The sequence below is a fragment of the Perna viridis genome, chromosome 7, assembly GCF_037379345.1.
Source record: "Perna viridis isolate PV_CMFRI_1.1 ecotype Kerala chromosome 7, ASM3737934v1, whole genome shotgun sequence".
In the NCBI taxonomy this organism is placed as follows: Eukaryota; Metazoa; Mollusca; class Bivalvia; order Mytilida; family Mytilidae; genus Perna; species Perna viridis.
The window spans coordinates 47,952,652-47,975,978 of record NC_142451.1 but is presented as its reverse complement, the minus strand read 5'-3'; the positions used below and the strand labels follow the sequence as shown (position 1 = coordinate 47,975,978).

Below are 23,327 nucleotides of genomic sequence, written 5' to 3'. Positions count from 1 at the left end.
CTGAAAGTCCATCCCCCTTTTTCATTGATAAGTAGATCCCCAGTAACCTTAGTATATGGTCAAAATATAAAATGAATTATCAAATATGAACTTAATGATAAACATGATAAAATAACATTTCACAGACTGACCCATAAGAAGGTCAACTAACCAAGTGAATTTCCTCACCATCAACTTTTTCTATGGCTTATACCGAAATTATAGGAAGATTTACACTTAGACATGCACATGGTCCATGCTCCCAGTTTTTGGTGGAGTCCGAGTTGCTCATTTGCTTTTGTTGCTTTGTATGTGTGATTTTGGTTGCTTTATGTTCTTTGTTGTGTATGTCTGTTTTCCATGTCTGGTCTTTGTCCCTGGATTGTCGCTATAACCTTGGTTCCCTTGATTACTCTTTTACAGTAATTATTTCTAATATGATGTCATACATTTGAGAGCTTCAGAATTGTAACATCGTTTTATATAAGTACATATAATGTCATGTAATTTTAAAAAAAAACTTGATAGAAAAATTCTTGTATTTGAAGGTACAAAAGATTATTGAATGATTGATTAATTACATTTCAATGTCCTAAAGCACATTATTCCATGCCTTTAATAACGAAAACATTTAACTGAACAACCAAACAGACCCTACTTTGAACTAGTCTGACATACTAAGCCAGATTTTTATTGTTCTAGATGACAGAAACAACAGCCTGCAGAATGCCACTCCACCCTAACACATTATTCTGACTATGAAAAAACTAGCCATCCCGCTACTTCTTAAATATTGTGTACTTAGCATAGAAGCATTAAAGTCATTGGTGTGACTTGGCCAGGCATTGAATCCACAACTTCCTATACTCAAGGCAAGCACACTTCTCAAAGACCACAAAAGTTGTAAAGGTACAGAAAAAGAGGAAAGGAATTTATTTATTTATTTGAATAGTTTGATTTTTATATGGACAAGTTCTAAAATAATTGACAGACTGATGTATAGAAACCATACTTACCTCTTAAACTAAGAATTTTCAATTGTGTCAGTTTCTCTAGTTCATCTGGCAATGATGTTATAGGATTACTATCTAAAACTAGAATTTCAAGGTTGCTAAGGCAACCAATTCCAACAGGTACCTCTTCCAACAGTAACCCAGTCAAAGTCAATGAGGTCATCAGACTGGAAGTAGGCCAATCAATATTGAGATATCTCACAGGCAAGTTGTTGAAGAAAACTGTTCTCAAAGCTTTACTTTGAAATATGTCCTTTGACAGTTCCTTCAGAGTTTTAATGCCACCAAGGCAAAGTATCTCTAAATCATTGCAAGTGCTGATGCCATTAGGGAAAACAGAAAAATCCAGCACAACATCCATGATTGATAAAACCTGGATATTTTTAAATGTCCTGAAAACACTATTTGGTATTGAGATCATATGAACTCCTTCTAAGAGAATGGTATTCAAATGTTCTGAGTACGGTGCATAATATTCTTCATCCAATGAAAATTTATCAATGTGTCTTCTGCGCAGATTGTGACCAATCATTATCAAATGGTTATCATGGGCTTTACAAGCCAAGAAATGATTAGATATAGGTCTAAATGAATAGCTATCTTTAAGCATATTGTTTTCTTTGTTTTTAGGGTAAGATTTGTCTTTCAACATCTTTCGAATTTTCTTTGAGTAGTAGTCTGGGTTTAGCTGGTTTGATAGACCACCACGTTGAAGAGCATAAATACTGCACAAAGAGGCATAGGTTTGCAGCATCTGGTAAAGGTAATTTTCCACCTGCAAATGGTTCAAAATAGTTTTTAAATAACAATTATTTACACGAAAATTTTTTATATCATTCCTACTAGGATTCACTGAATTTCTAAAAATGACACAGTGCCTGTCAATGGATTAAGCAATGACTAACGGGACATGTTGTTCATATAATGCAAACTGGGAAATTTCCACGCCATTATTTTTTCATGGTTGTTGCAATCAATCTGCTTTTGCACAGTTTAAAAGTTACATTCCTTCCTAAAAGAAAATATTCTCAACAGTTTAATTTTTAAACTATGGACCTTACCACAAAAATAGCCAAAATAAAACAATTTATTTAATCAAAATGATAAACATGTCATTTAATTAAACAACTTTAAGCAAACCCTATATATACTGAAGCCATCATGTATAACAAAAAATTATCTCGTTGTATAATTTACAACTTAATACAGTGAAACCTGTCTAAACAGAACACTCAATAATAAAAAAACCTGTCTATACTGAACACTGAAAAATCAGAAAACCTCTCTACACTGAGCACTCAATAATCAGAAAACCTGTCTACACTGAACACTCAATAATCAGGCCTGTCTACACTGAACATTCAATAATAAAAAACCTGTCTATACTGAACACTCAATAATCAAACCTGTCTATACTGAACACTCAATAATCAGAAAACCTATCTACACTGAACACTCAATAATCAGAAGACCTGTCTATACTGAACACTCAATAATAAGAAAACCTGTCTACAGTGAACACTCAATCAGAAAACCTGTCTACAATGAACACTCAATAATCAGAAATCTGTCTACACTGGACACTTAATAACCAGAAAATCTGTCTACACTGAACACTCAATAATCAGAAAACCTGTCTTCACTAAACACTCATGAATCAGAAAACCTGTCTACACTGAACACTCAATGATCAGAAATACTGTCTACACTAAACATTCATGAATCAGAAAATCTGTCTACACTGAACACTCAATAATCAGAAAACCTGTCTATACTGAACACTCAATAATCAGAAAACCTGTCTACACTAAACACTCATTAATCAGAAAACCTGTCTACACTGAACACTCATTAATAAGAAAACCTGTCTACACTACACTCATCAATCAGAAAACCTGTCTACACTGAACACTCATTAATCAGAAAAACTGTCTACACTGAACACTCATTAATCAGAAAAATTGTCTACACTAAATACTCATTAATCAGAAAACCTGTCTACACTGAACACTCAATAATCAGAAAACCTGTCTACACTACACTCATTAATCTGAAAACCTGTCTACATTGAACACTCAATAATCAGAAAACCAGTCTACATTGAATACTCAATAATCAGAAAACCTGTCTATACAATACACTTTTCGAGTTCCATCAATGTTAACCATAAAATTTTCACTTCAGTTTTATTTTTGTGGTAAGAGCTGTAACACGAAAATAGAACTAACGAAATAATTTTTCGAAGAACATTATGATAAAATTTGTAGGAAAGACTGTGATGTTAAAGTAGTGTAAAAGTAGATTGATCACAGAAACAACAACAAAAAAAGACTGCACAAAAATTTTCCAGTACATCAATCTAAAATTAGTTTCAACCCTATTAAACAAACACCAGTTCTAACAGGATTAATTCTAATGTCCAAGAGGGGGTTCAGGTTAGACAGGTTTTACTGTATGAATGACTATATGATGACATCCTGGAGAAGTGAAAACATTATGAATTCAAGGTACACAAAGTTCTGGTGTTCCAATTTATATACACATAGGTGTTAACTCTCCTGCTTTCTGCATAAGCCTCTTTTTCAAAATCCTAGACTTTCAACACTTCAAAAAAAAGAGGAACCACATGGGAGGGACTACGGCTAGTATATGATGTTATACCACTTTAGTACTGCTTATTTTTTAGATTTTCATCTAAATTAATATTTCAGAGGTTGTTACCAATATTATACAGACCTGTTCCCTGTCTGAGTTTTCTATTTTTCCATTCATTAGCTGCTTGAAAGATGGAACCAGAAGCTACAAGGTAGAATAATAATCATATGTAGCACTACTAACAGTGAAATTGAAGATGAAAAACATTTTTTAATGATTTGCCACTTATGAATATAACTAATTACTTCAATATACATAAAAACAATTGTAAAAATTTTACATTGTCAGATGAAGAACAAAAATTATATCAGTATAAAGCGAATTTTTTTACAAACAAACATGAAGGTATGAGATCACAATTAATTCCCCTTGCCTTTTCGTTGTATACGAATATAGTTCCTTTTCTTTAGTGTGTTTCTTCCTGATTTTTTTTCTTTGCTGTCATGAATTTATTGCTTAGTATTTACTGAAAAAATGTAGGGCAAGGATCAAATTTACAGGGGATTTTTTTCATTCTGTAATTTTATGTGGAAGTTGTTATTTGGTCCCGTAGAAGAAGGTCAAAATTTGGGACATTTGGCAGTGGTCACTTTTTATGTCTACGGGGTCTCCGAAGCAAATATGCTAAAATGGTGAATATTTCTGGTACTCTTACAGGAATCTGCTTTTATATATGTTTTCATATTGGTAAAGTTTTATTGAGTTTGAAGTGGTGGAATTTTTTTTACATGCCAAGATGGCTCTGTTGAAATGCACTACGAAATTAATTGTGTCCTCGTACCTATAAGAGAGGTCAAATTTTTGTAAAACATGCTATTTTTATTTGTTTTTTTTTTGGTTTTTTTTTGTTTTTTGTTTTTTTGAGGGGTGGGGGGGGGGGTTATTTCTCAGAATTCATGGAATAAACATGAAATGTAGCAAAGAAACCTTTTTCTTTTCTCAATTTTTTCATTTTTTATTTTAGTCCAAAAATGGGTTTCTGTGGGATTTTCAATGTAAAATGTATAATTTCTTATGGAATCAGGGTAAAATTGGGCAAATGAGTTAATTATGCCTCATTTTGAGTTTTTTGCACACACACAGTGTCATAATAACAGCAAATAAACACTATTCATAAGCAGTGGACAGGGTAAAGGTAAAAATTTTAACATTTAAAATCTGTTTTTAACCTGCAGCAAAGGTCATTTGGCAAAATTACAGTGTTAGTCAATTGTCTCAACCTCTTGGAATACCCTCTTGCACTGCATTGGTATGAAATTCTGGATTATGAGAGAGAAATGTCTTAAAAATGTAAAGACAACAATGATTTCCCATTCTTTTATATGTATTTTGAATACATGTGCCACTTAAACCCCTACTGAGTTGAAGAAAAACAGTTATTTTGGACCCGGTCATACACTAAAAAGCCTCAAAGCAGAAAAAAACCTGACCTGATATGAAAAAGAAACATCCAGTTGAGTTCATATGTACCGCATAAGCATCAAAACATGCATTTTAAAAAATCTTCTCGCTATTTTGTGGCTGTACGGTGAATCATAGTGTAAATGGCATATTTACCAAAGCCCGCAGTTTTACAATGCTGGTCCTGGCTTGATTTTATTTACCTCATCTGATAGTTTACTCTAAAGCACTGTCTCTGGTTGTTTTTAAAGTACATTTAATGTGTCTAGAGCACTTTGAGTTGATTCATTCTTTTTTAGCTTCTAAAAATGAGTTTTTATATAAGTACCCCTACACTAGGTGAAAATGCTCTAATACTGCAGTGTCATGTATTAAGACACATATTTCTGTCTTAAATCAGATGGGAACCAGACTAGCTAATGTTTTCTACTTCAGAAACATGCAATTCAATGGAAATAAAGAAAAAAAATGAGATCTAACACTACTACATTCTACTATCTGTTCTGATGAACTTTTCTGATCAGCTAATCAGAATTCATCTTTCATGATTTTGAAAGCATTATGCAAAGGGAAAAATCTAAAGGTTCTGAAAAAGGTCATCAGAACAGAAATTAGAATGAAGTGTTGTTAGATCCTACAGGAAGTGACTGATAGAACAATCGATAGGTCTAATTTTAATTATATTGTACCTTACTAACTACAGATGTAATTCCAGAAATATGATACTTCTGACAAAACATTTTGAACCATTTAAATTTCAGAGCATCTACATATATAGGATGGCACTGACGCTATGTCCCAAATATTCAAGTTAATTAATAGTTACTCAATATTAACAAGTAACATCTTTAAAATATGTTGAATTTTTTTCCTCCAACATGAAACATGTATACGTATTATATATGTATAATCAATTGTAGTAGTGTTAGCAAGATAAAAAAAACAAAACCAAAAAAATCACAACTATAAAATATTGTATAGTGGGATGATAATTTTGGCGTATTTTGCCAGTGTGTCTAAAAACGCCAAAATAAATTCTGCAAAACAGTTACCCTGAACTTAGGTACTTTGAGCACAACTTAGTATCCGCTAAAATTAGAATTGCAAAAATTTTTGGCATACCTTTTTGCCTCAAAATTGCAAAATATTACATCGTCAAAATAACCCATTATACAACAGTTCTCTAGAAGTGTACCTTATTGGCTAATAGAGCCACATATGTCCAACTCTGGTAACTGCAGCCATAGCTTAGATCAACTGGTACAGTTTCTGCTAAAGGGAAACCAGGAATATCCATAAAATGAGGAGTTGGTTCCTTTGGTGATGTCAGATGTAAGGATATTTCCATTTTACCATCTAATAAAGAGAATTAAAACTGTGTTTTTTTTAACTGTGAAGTTAATTTTTTTCATAGCAGTGGGTATATATAACTGTATGGTATTGATACAAAATGTAGTGTTTTGAATTCAGGATTAGGTTTTAAAATGATACCTTCACTGTGAATTGGTGACACAAATAACTGTTTCATAACCTTCCTAACATTAAATTGCATGAGTTTGTGTGCTAGGTATACCCCTACTAACATAGGATGTTGATACAAAAGGGGATCAAAATCACTTACAAGTTATGCCCAATCGATATGAAGACACACACCAAATTTAAAATCAATCCATCTATAGGGAGCCAAGATAATTGTGACAAAATTTGGATGGATGGAATGACAAATGGAGAAGGTGATTCCAATATACTACCCATTCCATCAGTAGGGGCATAATATATTAACATTATGTACTGCAAAAATCTTCTATTTTTTTAACACTGTTTTAGACTACAAGCCGAACTATATGGTTAAACTTACATCTATGTACGACAAAAATAAAACAAATAAAAGTCTGGAAAATTTCAGTTACCAAGACAAAATATTCCAGGTCTACAGGTTCAGATATTATTACTATTATTATTATTATTATTGATTATTCATGTTTTTTCTGTTGTCATTGATAATGACAACAAATTATAATCAAAGTTGCTTGGTTTGTTTCTTCCTGGCTTATGAATATACAAATGTATTTTTGAAAAGATAATTATATTTGCTTTTAGATATACTTTCATGAAGCCAAGAACTTGTACCACTCCATGCCTGGGAGCAGCCATATTGTTGATGAAGCTAGCCAGGAACAGAATCTGATAAAACACTACTGCTAGATTTTTTTTCAACACTCTGCACCAAAAACATATTTCGATCAAAATATTTCAAGGTCAAGTGTTATTACTACAGGTCAGTGGGTAACAGGAAACAAATATATACATATTTTTTTACCTAACCAAACAAACCTACTGTAACATACTGTAAACGTATTAATTTTCGCGGTGTACTAATTTTTGCTATATTTGCGGTTGCTTCAAGAACACGAAAAATAGTACCCACAAAAATACATTCACATTACCATGTCGTTTGACTGTTACAAACATGGCTTTCACAATTTTGAATAGAAACATTGTTTTGTGTAAAGGTCGTATCATTCAATGCAAGCAAGTGTGAATTTATACTAAGTCTACTATAAAAACGTATACAGTAAAAGCATGTGGGTAATAATTTCTAAATTCATGATCTTGTTTTTATAATGATTTGCATCAATGGTGATATAATACCTCTCATATCAAAGAATAGAAATAAATACTGTGCAAACATTCTACTTAAAAAAAAACCAAAATGTAAGTGTCAAACACACAGGTAATCACTGATCAAAGGTCAAAGGTTACCGTTAAATACACACGATGAGGGTTGTCAAAAAAACAGTTAATATGTTAACATGCAATTAAAGTGTAAAAAGTTAATCACTGCAATTAGCTACATCTTGGGCAATTAAGTGAGTTCTTTTAAGTTTTAGATACACTGTTAGATTAAAATGGCCACAGGAAACTATTTAAGAAACAAACCAAGTAACTGACTATTATTTGTTGTCATTCTCAATGACAACAGAAAAAACATGAATAATCAATAATAATAATAATAATAATAATAATATCTGAAACTATAGACCTGGAATATTTTGTCTTAATAACTGAAAATTTCCAGACTTTTGTTTTATTTTTGTCGTACATAGATGTAAGCTTGTCAATTTGTCAATTTCGTATTAATGGCCATCATTAATTTACTGAAATATTAATGGTAAAATTACTAATCAAAAGACACACTGTCCTGAGACTATTGATAAACTTTTTTTCTTCGACCTTAAAAAACGTGAAAATTAATACCCGCAAACATGTTGATTTTTCAGAAACTGCAAAAATTAGCTGCCACAAAAATTAATATGTTTACAGTACCTGATAACCCTCTCTTATTTAAGGGGGAAACTCCCATAAAATCACTGAAAAGTTTAGAATCTCCCACATAAAAATGTAAGATTTATGGAAACTTTTTGCTTAAAGTTACTATATTTTCTGTGAAAAATAATTGAATCTTTAACTCAAAAACTTCCTTTTACATAAAAACCTCCCACATAAGACAGTGCTGATGGTGGAGAATCTCCCACATGAGACAGTGCCGATGACGGAGAATCTCCCACATGAGACAGTGCCGATGACTGAGAATCTCCCACATGAGACAGTGCTGATGGTGGAGAATCTTCCACATGAACTGTTCCAAAGGTTAACAGGTATGACTGTGAATGTACTCAATAAGAACAAAGTCTGAATATTCTTAGCTACAATTATAATATCTAAACACTATAGTTTTTCTCCAAAAAAATACTTGACCATTATTTGTTAAGTGGTATGCTCTAAAATTCCACCTACTGTTCAGATTAAAAATTTCACATACCATTCAAATTAACATGGTGTTTCTTGTTTACAGAGTAAAATGACCGCACCCTTGGTCGCTGTTTTGGTTCAATATTCATAAATTGTTCATCTGCCATCAGTCTCAATGCAGAATCTAAAAACTTCCCTGTCATAAAGTAAAATAAAATAAAGGTGGTTACAAAATATCTATTACTGTACATTTTATACATGATATCTTGTCCCAACCTTATCTTAGGGTTTAAATTCCTGTAACACTAAAATAAAAATTCAGCAATCTATGAAGCCTAAAAAATCCTTAAACCTATCAAGAAGCCTTTAATCACCCAATATAATACTTGCACAGACAGACAGACTGATATTGGTTTACCCAATACCCTATATAAAAAAAACAATTAGCCCGTTAAAAAGATATACAGCCAATTGTATTCAAATAAACAGGAAGAAAAAGATGTAACTTGAACAATGTACATGACAGATGTATATCATATCTTTAATAAAGAGTGCACTTTAAACGCATGATACGCCTGTTGCCCCTTCAACTTGACCTTATGCTTTTAATGAAGTTATATGATCAACTAGAAATTCTGTGAGCCTTTTCAAGCATAAAAATTCATAACACGGAAATGATAAATATGAAAGTATAAAAATCAAAAGGGATATGGATATGAAAAATTCACCAAAGTTTCATTTAAGTTGGTGAAAGTGTTTTTGAGTTATTGTGCGAAAACTTGAAAATCCCTCTTTTTTAAGTATAAAAATTCACAACACAGAAATGAAATATCTGAAATTTATAATAATAAAAAAATCAATAGGGAGCTGATGTAAATAGATATAGACAATTCACATAAGTTTCATAAAAGTAGGTGAAAGTGTTTTTGAGTTATTGTCCGAAAACATGAAAATCGCCCTTTTTTGAAGTATAAAAATTTCTAACACAGAAAAGAAAAATCCTAAATTTATAAAAATCGAAAGGGAGCTTATGTCAATAGATATGAACAATTTAAGAAAGTTTCATAAAAGTTGGTGAAAGTGTTTTTCAGTTATTGTCCGAAGTATTGATGACGGACAGATGGACTGGCGGACAGACAGCATGGCGGACAGATGGACAACGGTATACCATAATACGTCCCGTTATAGATGAGTGTATAAATACTATTGAAAATGTGAGTAAAGCTCATTAAAGAATACCCCCAACTGCTCCTCTACCCCAGTAACCATATATTCACAATAGAAATAGTCACCAAACAGGAAGTTGATGTTAGTCTGAAATGGAATCAACTTCTTTTCAGCAGAGATATTTTTTACATTCAGCTTACCATGTACGAAACAAAGTCTGTGTAAACTGACATTGTCAAAGATCCTGCTAATGGATGGAAAGGTCAAGGTCTTCAGATCTAAGATGGATGGCAGAAGTACAACAGAATCTTCTGGTCTGCCATGATTGTATCTGATCCATTTTTGAAGCTCTCTGGAATGTTGTGTAATGTTTTCTTCCTGCATGGTAACCAGAGAGTTAAATTGGATACACGAGCTCATTATCTTCAAAATTTGTCTTCTCCATCTTGGTTTGTATATATCCATCATTCTAGAACTTCCCTGAAATTGATTCAGAAAACTAAAATTGATTGAAAGTACACCATATAAAAATTCTGATTTTCATGATAGAATCAAATACTGGAAATTTTATTAAGATATTTCCCTTTTTTTGGTAAAATGAAAAAGAGAAATAAACTGCAAAAGTTAAAACTCCAATAGTTCAACTGTAGGCATTATCAAAGCAGATTTTTTTTTTTAATATAGCTAAAAATAGAACTGCAGATTAGATAAAACAACTTGAAATGACCATAACTGTTGTGTAAATATTCCGATCAATCTGAAATTAACACATAATCTGTATTTTATGATTCTAAATAATTATAAGAAGTTTGAAAAAGATCCTTAAATATTTTGTAAAGTGATCATCTGGAAAGTGTCCTGGGCAGAAACCCAAATGGAATGAGGGAAGGAAGGATGGACACACAACTGATTTTGTTGCAAAAATAGATCATTTTAAAGATTTCGGTCTGATATAATTTTTGCGATCTTTAATGAATCATATATTGCATAAAAATTTGTTCTAAGTCTTATAGTAAGCAGTCATCTATTTTTGTGTATATCGAAAGGGAGGTAATGGAGGAATAGAATGAGTTACCTACCTTTGATATCAGAAATGGTGGTGCTGGTAAATAGGGATCCAGCATAAAAGTTCCCTCAACAAATGGGTCTAAAAAATAAAATTTAAGCCAGGAAAAATGTATGGATCTATTTTTAATAAAATTATAAATTACAGTAAGTTATATTACTGTGAGCACACAAAATGTTATCTTAAGAACTCAAGTTCTTTAATGAATGGTTGTATTTTTAATTTGGTAATAAAGTGAGGGATGATAAAACTAGAAGTGAAAGTGTAAAATCAATGAACAATGGCTGTTTGTTTGTTTGTTTATTGGGGTTTTACGTCCGAGCAGCAATATTTCAGCTATATTCAGACGATGAACAATGGCAGTTACCCATATGATAATGTTGCGTTTTTAAATTGCATACTTATTAAAGGAACATGCATTACTTGTTGTGAAACTGTTATCTGATTTTCAAGTAACACTTGATTTGATGAATGTCCATGAATTTCACCCGTCTGCAGGGGTAAGTTAGAGGGGAATATGAATACATTTTTTTTAGATATCTGTTAATTTTGATTAAATGGAAACAGTCTTTTGCAAATCAGGACCAATAAATTCATGTTTCTGTTTATTATCTCAAATATCAATGCTCAAAGATGCGATTAATCTTTAGTGACATTTTTACAACAGCAGCCTAATTTGTTAGAAATGAATCAATTTACAATATATGACCATTTAATGAAATTGGGCATTTTATAAACAATTGTTGTATTAGAATCGCAAAATCATGACTTTTTGGATGGCTGTATTATTATTTTTTTATTTATATTAATTTAGTAATAGTATATATTAACCCTTGTCGAGCTGCACCCAGATTTATCCGGGCTTTGCCTTTTTTCATCTTCATTAGTTCTGGGTTCATTTCTTGGCCCCTCACCACAGCATTATTAATCTATAGTGTTTTATTTTGCCTGGAATCTAAATAAGAATGATATCTCTCACCATCATTGCTATGTAGGCCCCTTGTACTACCCACTTCCAGTGTTAGGCCAATCTGAGGCAAAAAATTGGCAAAAAAAGATGAGTGACCCATCAGGAGACTCCTGATCTCCCACTCATGCTTGTAATGACCCTTATTTATTTCAAGTGGCCTTCACAGGGTACAAGCTGTGGGTTTTATGTGCTTTGGTTCCTGTCTTACTCCTGTAGAACCCCATATCTAGCAAAAAATGGCCAAAAATGAACAAAAATGACCATTTTCGAGTGACAGACCCACTTTACTGTGTTAGCCCACCCACCCCATTCACTCCACCCAATGATCACCTATCTTTAACTTATATATAACAATCAGCATCAGTACCATATAATTTTGCATAAGTTTGCAAAATATCGAAATTTAGACATTCTTTCAGAACAAAGCAGCACAACAAGGGTTAAAACATTTATACAGTATTACACTATAACTATATAGACATTGTTTTCAGAGAAACATGTGGGCTATACATTACACTTACCAACATATCTATAAACATCGTTTTCAGAAACCCATGATTGACATCTATTCCAGTCTTCATCACTAATACCAATATTATCTCCATCACAGAAGATTACTTCCTTTTTAGTTTTTCTACTCTTGGATGATGCATGTAATATTGGAGTATATTCTAAGTTATACCCATCATCCTCTTGGTCTGTAATTAATGCTTCAGCAAACTCCTTTTTGCGGCTTTTTATAGAAAATGTAAAATACACAAGTTTCATTTCAGAACTTTAGATTTTACTTAACAATTGATTGATTGATTGATTGATTATAGTTTAATGTCTCATGGCAGATATTTCATGCATTTCAGAAATGAGAGTGATTGACCAATTGTGCCTGATTTTCAGTGTGATAGCTCACAGAAGCAACAGCCTGCAGGTAGGAATGCCACTCAACTTCAATACATTATATTGACTCTCAGAAAACCAGTTATCCCTCTACCCCCTCAAATACTATGTGCTTAGCAAAGTAGTGACTACCAGTTTTAATGTCTTTCATGTGACTCACGCAGGAATTGAACCCACAACTTCCAACACTCAAGGCAGGCAGGTCACCTTGAGACCACTGAGGCCCTTTTTTAATAAGCAAAGTACTATTTATAATAATTATTGTAATTCATCATATTAACCATATTTGCCTACTTCATTTCATCAGTGAAATTTTGATTGTATAAATATAAAAATGTTTGTAATCCATATACATATACTTTAATACATAAACACTGTTCTTGAATTTTATTTTTTTATAAATGCATTTTTTGTTTTATTATAATGAATGTTTACTTCCAGGGCATCATCAAAATACTGACTTACCCATCCTCTAACTTAACAATGATTGACTGTCTTTTCTGTAACTTGTCTGTGTATAAAAAGGACTGAAAAAAAAACAACACTAGAAATATAGTGATAAAGATCCAAACAAATATTTCCCTAAATTCAACCAAAAGGGTGGACAATTCAGAGACACATCAGAATCTGAATAGACATGTCCAAAACATGAAAACACAAAACAGAGACAATCCACATTCAGTTTTGGTCATGTCTCTTTGGATTCTGATGTGTCTCTGAATTGTCCACCCTTTTGATTAACAAATGTAGACAACTGAATCAAATATAATTCCATGTAAAAACTTCAAGTTAGAAAAAGAAGACAGCATACAAACAGTTATTCACTTGCAATATGAAAACCTATAGACAATTTTGACAGATAAGAATTACAAATGAATCCACTGCTGATGCCCCGGTATTTTTATGGCCACATATATGCAGGGGGTCATAAATGACATATACAACTTGGAAAAGACTATTTGAACTTTTAATGCAGGTACAGAGTAGGAGTTAAATAAAGTCTTGCATACTTATATTCCTGTTTTTCTTGACATCACCTACAACATCTTACCAGTGAATCATCAATAAAGTTATTATTTGAGAACAAATAATGTGGAAGTATAATTTTTCATAGGAAACCAACTTGGGAGGTTTTTGTGCAATTGTCAAATCATGGAACTTGGTTTCAGACAAGAAGGAAATTTCCAATTCATTTGTAAGATGGAGTGGTCAAAGCTATGAATTCAAAAATCTAAGAAGATATATTTTTTCTAAACCACAAATGCTGGTACCCATGAACAAAAGTACTGCCACAGTAGCATAGTTCTTCATAGTTGAAAGCCTAAGTATGGCTAGATTTAGGATTTGTTATGTCCATGTGCCCCTCTTTTTCAGAAATAGGGGTTTTCTAATTTTGGAGGAATTCTTGAGAAAAAAAAAACAGGCAATTTATTTTCATCATCGTTATGCATCAACATTCAAGGTCAAAGACTTGTCAATTTATATCATCTATTTAAATAAATCTGATCAAGCAATGTCATGCAGACCTGTATTGGAATGCTTATCGTTTATTAAATTTTAAGCACTTGATCTTCATAAATTTGTGCACACCAATAATTACTTGCTTCTTCTTGAGCACACACATAAAAAAAAAATGGGCTCTTCAAAATTTTCTGGGCATTAGCATAATCATGCATCTTAGATGCAGCACTGCCTAAGAACACGATTTATCTTACCGGAGACTTAGTTCTTTTCAGTATATATTCTGGCTCTTTGCTCCTAGAGAGTGTATACATGTTTACAATGTAGTTGCCTTTCTTTACTAGATAAGTACTAACTCTTTCCATATTCTTGAACACTTCAAGCTTAAAATTATCCTGCAACAAAGAATGGCAGATCATCAGAGATGTTCTAAATGAATTTATAAGATATGAGGTAAATATATAAATATTTTCTAAATTAACAAAATATTCCGGTTGAGATTTTTCTATCTTTAGTCCATGTTCAGAAATGGGTAATAAAAATATGCCCATGAATAAGAATAAACAAATTGGTGCATTTTACCAATATACACTATCCATAAGCCAGCATAAGGCCAACATATTGTTAAAGAATAGGGCATCTAACTGGATATAAAAAGATATCCCATCACCTTGCAAAAAATTGGGGGGTAAAAGCTATTTAATATGACCATAACTTTTGTGTAAATGATCCAATCAAAACTGAAATTCAAATTTGATCTGCATTTTATAATACTCAATAGCTATGCAAAGTTTGAAACAGACCCTTCAATATTTCCTTAAGTTATCTTCTGGAAACAATCTAGAGAGGGAGAGACAAACCGATGGACACACTAATGGGTGGATGGATAAGCAACTTTTCTGAGGGTACAAAATAATACCTTATCACTTTGTGTTTTGTTTTGTTTTGTTTTTTTTTGGTGGGGGGGGGGTGTAAAAACTAGGTGAATTGGCTAAAAAGGCAATGAAGTTTTACCCATTCAGGTACATTTTATGTTTTTGAAACAAAGAATATTTTTTTAGATACGCAATGTTTCTGTGTTTTGAATTCAAATGCCATTGTCAGAAATATGCAATTGACAAGTATGCAACCAAGTGGAAGCCGCTGTGCCATATTTATGCCTATTTGAGCACCATAAAATTAGCAAAAATTAATACACTGCCATATAGTATACATAATTCTTACCCCTCCCATGCTTTCACTTTCATTAAAAAGGGGAACCTCTGAATCACCTGTGTAGCTTGTCTTTCCAACACAGTTTAATCTATAAAATAGACATTTCAATACCACTTTCAAGATTTTTTAAATTAAGACAACATATAATGATGAAAAAGACAGATTTATTCTTCTTTTGGCATTTTTTATGCAGGTTTTGCCTTGTTTTAGATGTAATATGAGATGAAGCTTTCATTACATACATTGAAGTATATGCATAAATATCTGTGCTGACATTTTAGAAATCTATTATAGTATTTGAAAGAGTATATATGTCTCAAAGGTATGCCACAACAATCTCTATGTAAGTAGCTGACTTTGTAAGAATCATGCAAAAACTGAAAAAGGTGATACACCCCAAAAAAGGCTACATATTTTTATTTTTGTGATTAAGTTACTTTATGGGTCTATATTAAGAAATGTGTAATTATTCATTCAAATCTGTTTGCTCGTAGGAGATAATCAACATTGAAAATTCAATAGATTCTATTGTATTTGAGTGTCATTTACAAAGTTATCTCCCTTAATTTTGAAATCTACAGTGCATTCTGTATAATTTTTATCGCCTAGGAACAGGAGTTATATGAAAAACTTAATGTTAATTTCTGTTAACTATGGCAATTCAAAAAAAATATCAAAAATAAAAAATATATAGGCTTTTTTACCCATGAATTACATTTTGCATGATTCTTAGCTGGAGTGCTTCTTAATTCAAGTAAAATTGTGCTGTTAATTTTATGCAATTATGATCTTGAACTTGGTAAAACTTTCATTCATTTTAAAATAAAATACTCTTAAAACCTTCAACACCTGTTTTTCATACATGTAATTCATAAAAATTTTAGTAACTGTAAAAACATGTTCATGAAAAATGAATAATTAGGAGATAGGTCATTTTCTACAAGCATAACTTACCTGTGTACACCAATGCTATTTCTGGAACTTCTATCAAACATTTCCTGAATATTCTCCTCTGACCAGGATTTGTGTATGGTTGCTAAGGTCCAAAATACCTTTACTCCTGTTTCTAAAGGTGTAGCCCCCTGACCTGTCAATAGAAAACAAAAGGTTGATCAACAGATGATAGAAAACCAACAACAATATATGCCAAAAACCATTATATTTATTTAATTTAAAAATATTCTCATAAAAGATGGAAGTATAACACTTTATCATTAGTAAATGTACATGGTATACTTTTAACTGCTTAAACAGTATTATTGGTTTCATATTGAGTGAAAGTTGAATATTACAAAAGAGCAATTCAAGTTATTTCATTATTTCAACATCATACCAAAATGAGCCTGAGCAAGTTTGATGTTGACATTAAATTAAATGAGTTATTATTAATAACTTGCAATATTTTAGTTTTATGAGTGACATTAACCCTTTTTCTTTATGAGTTCACCAGAATATTTGACCTCTTGACATTTGGCATCCACAACAGCAGAAATTATAGAGATAGAGATTGTTGGTTTATGATGTTACCAGTTGTTACAGGAGAGCAAACTTAAGACAAATCAGATTTCTAGACAATGCAACAATATTTCACAAAAAAACACAATTCCAAGTTTTTATTTCAATTATTTCTATCACATTTTCCATGGTGTAATACAACAATTGTCTAGCTATTAGATAAGTTAATAAAATGACCAAATAAGAAAGAATGATAAATAGATCTTCAGTATATTAAGTGTAACACTTTTCTATTTACCTGGTCAGCTGATTTTTACTGTTGAGCAAGCCAAAAGTGCCATACTCATATTTTGCAGGTTTCTCCTCCTATTATCATTGGCTAATCAACGAAATATATTTGCATTTCTAATTTTGGTTGATGCTTTGTGATGCACTAAGTACTTAAGCCCTGAGTAAATATATTCTGGTGTATTCAGACAGAGCACTAAAATACACCAAAGTTAGGAAAGAGTAATCAAGGGAACCAAGGTTGGAGCTAAAATCATAGGAATAAATTCAATGGTTTAAGACTGGGAAAACAGAGACACTCAAGAAACAACATGAAATATACAAAATAACAAGTACATAAAAACAGAAGTCACCTAGACCCCACTAAAAAACCTTGAGCAAGTTGCTCAGAAAATGTTTCGTCAGCAGTAAAAGATATTGAAAGGGAAGACAATAACAAAGTAAACAAATTAGATCTCATGGCACAGATGGATACACCGTAAGAATCCATGAGTTCTTGATGATGACCATCAAAATTCTGTAATGATGAATTTAATCTTGCAGCAAAATAACCCTGTCCCAGAAGCTTAATTGTAAGAAGACTAGTATGGCACAAAAAGTCTGCGTAGTTTCGGCAAGCTCTTATATAATGTATGAGTTGTGATAGGAAAACTCCATACATAGGTGCCACAGATCTGATAAAAGGAAGGTTAACAATACCGAATGAGAAGCCATAGTGCTTGTCATAAAGTTTGGTTTCCCTTTTCCATAGATCTCTAAGTGTATGTCAAGAAATGAAGCTGACTTCATAGTGTCTGTAATATCTGCAGTGTCCTTTAACTCAAGTTCTTTGGGGTAGATGTAATGTATGTAATCTCTGAAACTAGGATTGTTTAAAGACAATAGGTGTCATCTATGTAGTGAAACTGAGATAAAAGGATCTGGCTTAACAAAGTTCCTTCTTTTTAATCAGATCAGCTATAAAGTCAGCCTCAAAGGAAGGAGTAGGTCAGAGAGTAGAGTAGCACAACATGTTCCCATTGCTTACCACATCGACCATTCTGGACAAATATGTGTAAAAAAAAATTTCCGCATTTTGACAGTATCTTCTTTGGTATATTTAAAAGATGATTTGGAATCGTTTTTATTATGAAAATTACCCGCTATACTGTAGTATGGTTTCTAACTCTTACACTTACTAGTTATAATGTAGGTGACTAACAAGGGAAGCGACTCTCCAGGACTGATACATCCTTTAGAATGTTTTACATAATTGGATGGCTGGACCTGTAATAAATGATTGGACATGACTTTACCAATGGATATTGATCAACTGATAGTGAATTGCTACAGTGATATTATATAGTCATAAGTATGTTCTTGTTATTGCCTGATTAAATGACAATAATATTTGTACAATAAAACCTCATTTGAATTAAAGTCTTTGTTCAATTAAGGCCTAAGTTCAAAATGGTAATCTACCAGTAAACCATAAAATCTCCTATGCAAGCAAGCACAGGAAAATGAATCGATTACAAGACTTTTTTCACATAAATTTGAGGATTTCCCCAGTCTATTATTAGCTTTATACCATGATAAAAAAGATTCTAGAATATGAATGGCTTTGAAATAGTTCTGGTTTATTCCGGGTTCAGTTTAAACAGCATTACCATACTACCACATAAACTATTATCATTTTCGGAAGATAATTTACAGAGAACCAGATCTTTAACTGAAACAAAATGTCCAGAGCTAACTTCTTAAAATTTTGTTAAATGCAAAGAAAAATGAATATTTTAGTAAATAAACTGTAAAATGCTTAAAAATATCAAATCATTCAATTCTGTCCTCCTACAGGTTACATCTGTCTCAATCTACAATTATCATGAATACTGACACTGTATAAGAGTTGACTGTCTGTAGGGTTATGAAGTATCAACCATCCACTCAAACGTCTCTCATATCTATCTCCTCTCTTCACTTTCAATGTACTGAGTTTAATCGTTCTAGCTGGACTAATCCAAATATTGCTGTACTTATACAGATCAAAGGCAGTAGGCTTCCCAAAATCTTTCACCTGTAAATAAAGGTTTTTTTTTCAAACATGTCAGAAATACCTTAAATTTGTATATACCTTGTATAAACATTAATTGAGATTGATATTACCTACAATATGGACATAACTTTTTGTAGGTTTAAACTGATCTGGAGTTGGCATTCAGTTAACTGCTAGCAGGCCATTGTTTGTGCATTTGTGTAACAAATAGTCAGTTTATATATTTGTTTTAACAAGAGACTCAGATATTTTTGTTAGGTTTGTCTAACTGTGTAATACAACAATGCATTTTTTTTCAAAGAATTTTAGAAAAGGAGGAGGGTTGTGATGAGGTCAAAGTACTTCAATCCCATAACATTTTTGTGCCTGTCCAAAGTCAGATCTTGGTCTTGTTTCTTTTTCACTTTTTGTTTACTTTATATCCCTGTAGTATATAGAGGCAACTTTTTCACTGTACCTATGTATAATGCAGTTTTGTGGCCAGCTACAGCCTGCCCTGTAGTGTGAGGGTTCCTCGTCGTTCATTGAAGATCCATGGGTGACTTTGAGCTGACATTTTTCATCCTGGTGGGGTTGTTGTCATATTGCTGTGGGGATATTTACCACATCCATTCTTTTTTTTGCTTGATTCTTTGTAAGTCTTATATCAAATAATCTTACCAGTGTTGGATCAGGCATCCATGGATCCTTCTCCAGTAGTTGTACACACTCCCCTTCAGAATGCATCGTTATTTGAGGGTAATATCCTCCAGGAGGGATCTCAATGTCTGTCTCATAAAACTGTAATCAAATTAAATACAAATTATTTTGTATTGCAATATTAAATGCCAGCTTTAAAGCCTAAATTCTACAAGGGATTTTGCATCTAGTTTTATGGGAAAATAAAAACAAAAAACAAAACAAAACAAAACAAACCCCACAGCCAAACCCGATCATATGACCTTCCAAGAAACAACAAAATAGATATAAGTGTTCTTTATATACAGGTAAATTTACAAAATGTTGGTCATGTGTTTGTCACTTTTTTACCTTTGCTGTGGTCTCAAAGGGTTTTGAAGCATGTCATATTAGAATGGTTATCAATTAACTACCCAAATTTAGCTGTTTTCCCACTATCTTGAGGTTAAGATGACTTCAGACTTTTCATTTCTAGGTAAAAACTTTTGTTACTGTACTTCAAGGTATGCATTTAATAGGCAAGAGTTATCAACGGAACCAAGGTTATAGCAGTAATCAAAAGAATGCAATCCAGGGACAAAGACCAGACATAGAAAACAAACATACACAACAAAGAACATAAAGTAACTAAAATCATACATACAAAGTAAAAAAGCAAATGAGCAACTCAGACTCCACTTAAAACTGGAAGCATGGACCAGGTGCAATGGTAAGGTAAGCTCTGCTTTTCTAGAAACATCCGCCGAGTTGCTCATAAAAAGTCAAGTCTGGGGTAGACAAATGAGGAAAGGAAAACTATGACCTGTTGAATAAATCAGTTTTCATGGTGCAGATGGATACACCATAATGATCCATGAGTTCATGATGACAACCAAAAAACTTCTGTAGAGATGACTTCAATTTTGTAGCAACATAACCCTGTTCCAGAAGCCTATCTGTTAGAGTTCTAGTGTGAAACAAAAAGTCTGCATAGCTTCGATAAGCTCTCGCATAAGGTATGAGTTGTGATATGAACACTCCATATGCAGGTGCTGAAGGGATGTTGACAAAGATGAAAGGAAAGTTGTCAATTCTGAAAGAAAAGTCATCACGTTTGTCGTAAAGTTTGGTCAATAGTTTTCCTTTACCATCTATTTCTAAGTGTAGGTCAAGATATGAGGCTGTCTTCACAGTGTCTGTTGTATCCTTTATCTCAAGTTCTTTGGGGTAGATGCGATATATCGAATCCCCAAAATTAGGATTGTTTAAAGATAATACGTCATCTATATAGCGATATAGTTGATATTATTCTGTAACCATGTCTAACAATTCACACTTATAAAGTAAAAAACACCCCTAGGTGTACTATATTCTTTACACCATATCAAATTTATTTCAAATTACAAACCTGAACACCATTTTTCAGAAAGGAGAGTTTTTTTGTCCCTACATCACAGTTTACTGTCAGTATGTCTCCAACATATGATGGGTCCTTCTGTGATACACTTCCTCGTTGAGAAAAAATTCTTTAAATAAAATATAAAATCTTGAGATCAAATACTGACTTCCAACAAACTCTAACAAACAATTATACTACACCAAATGAAAAATCTAATTCCTTATTCTGATATCTTCAACAAATTTACAAAGCATTCTATTCAGACAATTCAAACATTCTACAAAAACTTAATCTCAATTTTGTGTACAACATGTAAAATATGTCCATCTGATCTAGCCTCATCCCTATATGGGTTTTATGTCAAGTCAATGCACTGTTATTGTCTATGTAAACAGACTAACCTGCCTCTGTTCACATTATATTTAATGGTAATATGTATATAGACAGACTTATCCACATCTATTCATGTAATATTTGATAGTAATATCTATATAGACAGACTTACCCATATCTAATCATGTAATATTTGATAGTAATATCTATATAGACAGACTTGCCTACATCTATTCATGTAATATTTGATAGTAATATCTACAAAGACTTATCCACATCTATTCATGTAATATTTGATAGTTAGATCTATATAGACAGACTTACCCACATCTATTCATGTAATATTCGACAGTAATATCTACATAGACATACTTATCCACTTCTATTCATGTAATATTTCGTAGTAATATCTATATAGACAGCCTTATCCACCTTTATTCATGCAATATTTGATGGTAATATCTATATAGATAGACTTACCCACCTCCATTCATGCTATACATGACAGTATTGTCAATATAATGACTTATCCACCTCTATTCATGCCATACATGCCCCATTCAGGTCAAGGTGTCAAAAGAATATGCAGCGCTAAGCTTGTTGTAAAAAGTGACTAAATAGTGCTTAGAACCCTGGCCTTGGGCTGGGTTATGTTCCTCAGGTGATGGAATGGGGTATCCCTGGCATGCTACATGCTGCCTCTATTCAGACTTACCCGCCCCTATGCAGACTTAACTTTCCCTATTTAGACTAACTGCCCCTATTTAGACTTACCCGACCCTATTCAGACTTACCAGCCTCTATTCAGACTTACCCCCCTCTATTGATGTAGTATTTGATAAAATCAGCCTGTCGTATTTCCCGACCTGTATGACTGAACAGTTTGAATGATTTATCTGCACTGACACCAAGTCCTATATACCTCTGTAAACCCTCATTCACTATTTCTGTAATAGATCAATGGAACATACTGTGCATGCAATCTAATTACTTTAATTTTGTAACATTGTAAACATGGAGTTCCCTGCCTTGTCTTGCTAGGCATGCCCACACTTATACAGGAAGTTGAAATTAATGAGCAACTAAAATCACTTACAACATATGTCCCATCTTTATGTAGCTACTCACCAAATTTGAAATCAATCCATCAACTGAAGATAATTGTGTTGAAATTTGGACAGATGGACAAGATGATTCAAATATACCACCCACTCATTTAGTGGGGGAATATTTAACAATTATTATTACTTTTAATTTTAAACTGTGAACCAAGCTTGCTTAATGATACCCCTGCTACCCTCCCTAAAAACCACATACACAACCTGATGATCAAATGGTGCATGATTCATATGATAGTCACATGATATCATATGATAATCATATGGTAATTTACATAGGATAGTCATTTGATTCCCATATGTCAATTTTGGCTTGAAAAGATATGATTATCATATATTTAAGAAAATACTCGACTCATACGATAAATGTTACAAACCATATAATTCTCATGTGTGGTAAATTTGATTGTAAAGGAATAAAATTCATTTAAATAAAAAAAAACAAAAATAGAAGTGCACAATGGCATC

The 23,327-nt window shown here is 32.5% G+C and overlaps 1 protein-coding gene across 2 annotated transcripts in view; it reads right to left on the bottom strand.

The window, feature by feature from the left end:
• The window catches only part of LOC148613050 (uncharacterized), a 101,309-nt gene that overhangs the window by 36,317 nt on the left and 41,665 nt on the right, over positions 1 to 23,327 (bottom strand). For both annotated transcript variants that reach the window (XM_088595047.1, XM_088595048.1), the window contains exons 27-42: positions 22,556 to 22,688; positions 21,418 to 21,535; positions 20,013 to 20,132; positions 19,194 to 19,373; positions 18,496 to 18,583; positions 16,529 to 16,661; positions 15,584 to 15,662; positions 14,614 to 14,754; positions 13,364 to 13,425; positions 12,526 to 12,737; positions 11,048 to 11,115; positions 10,169 to 10,448; positions 8,872 to 8,997; positions 6,244 to 6,404; positions 3,729 to 3,791; positions 996 to 1,767 (exon numbers count right to left, since the gene is read on the bottom strand). In XM_088595047.1, coding sequence (XP_088451173.1) covers positions 996 to 1,767; positions 3,729 to 3,791; positions 6,244 to 6,404; positions 8,872 to 8,997; positions 10,169 to 10,448; positions 11,048 to 11,115; positions 12,526 to 12,737; positions 13,364 to 13,425; positions 14,614 to 14,754; positions 15,584 to 15,662; positions 16,529 to 16,661; positions 18,496 to 18,583; positions 19,194 to 19,373; positions 20,013 to 20,132; positions 21,418 to 21,535; positions 22,556 to 22,688 — 2,736 coding nt within the window. The remainder of the gene's footprint in view (positions 1 to 995; positions 1,768 to 3,728; positions 3,792 to 6,243; positions 6,405 to 8,871; positions 8,998 to 10,168; positions 10,449 to 11,047; positions 11,116 to 12,525; positions 12,738 to 13,363; positions 13,426 to 14,613; positions 14,755 to 15,583; positions 15,663 to 16,528; positions 16,662 to 18,495; positions 18,584 to 19,193; positions 19,374 to 20,012; positions 20,133 to 21,417; positions 21,536 to 22,555; positions 22,689 to 23,327) is intronic.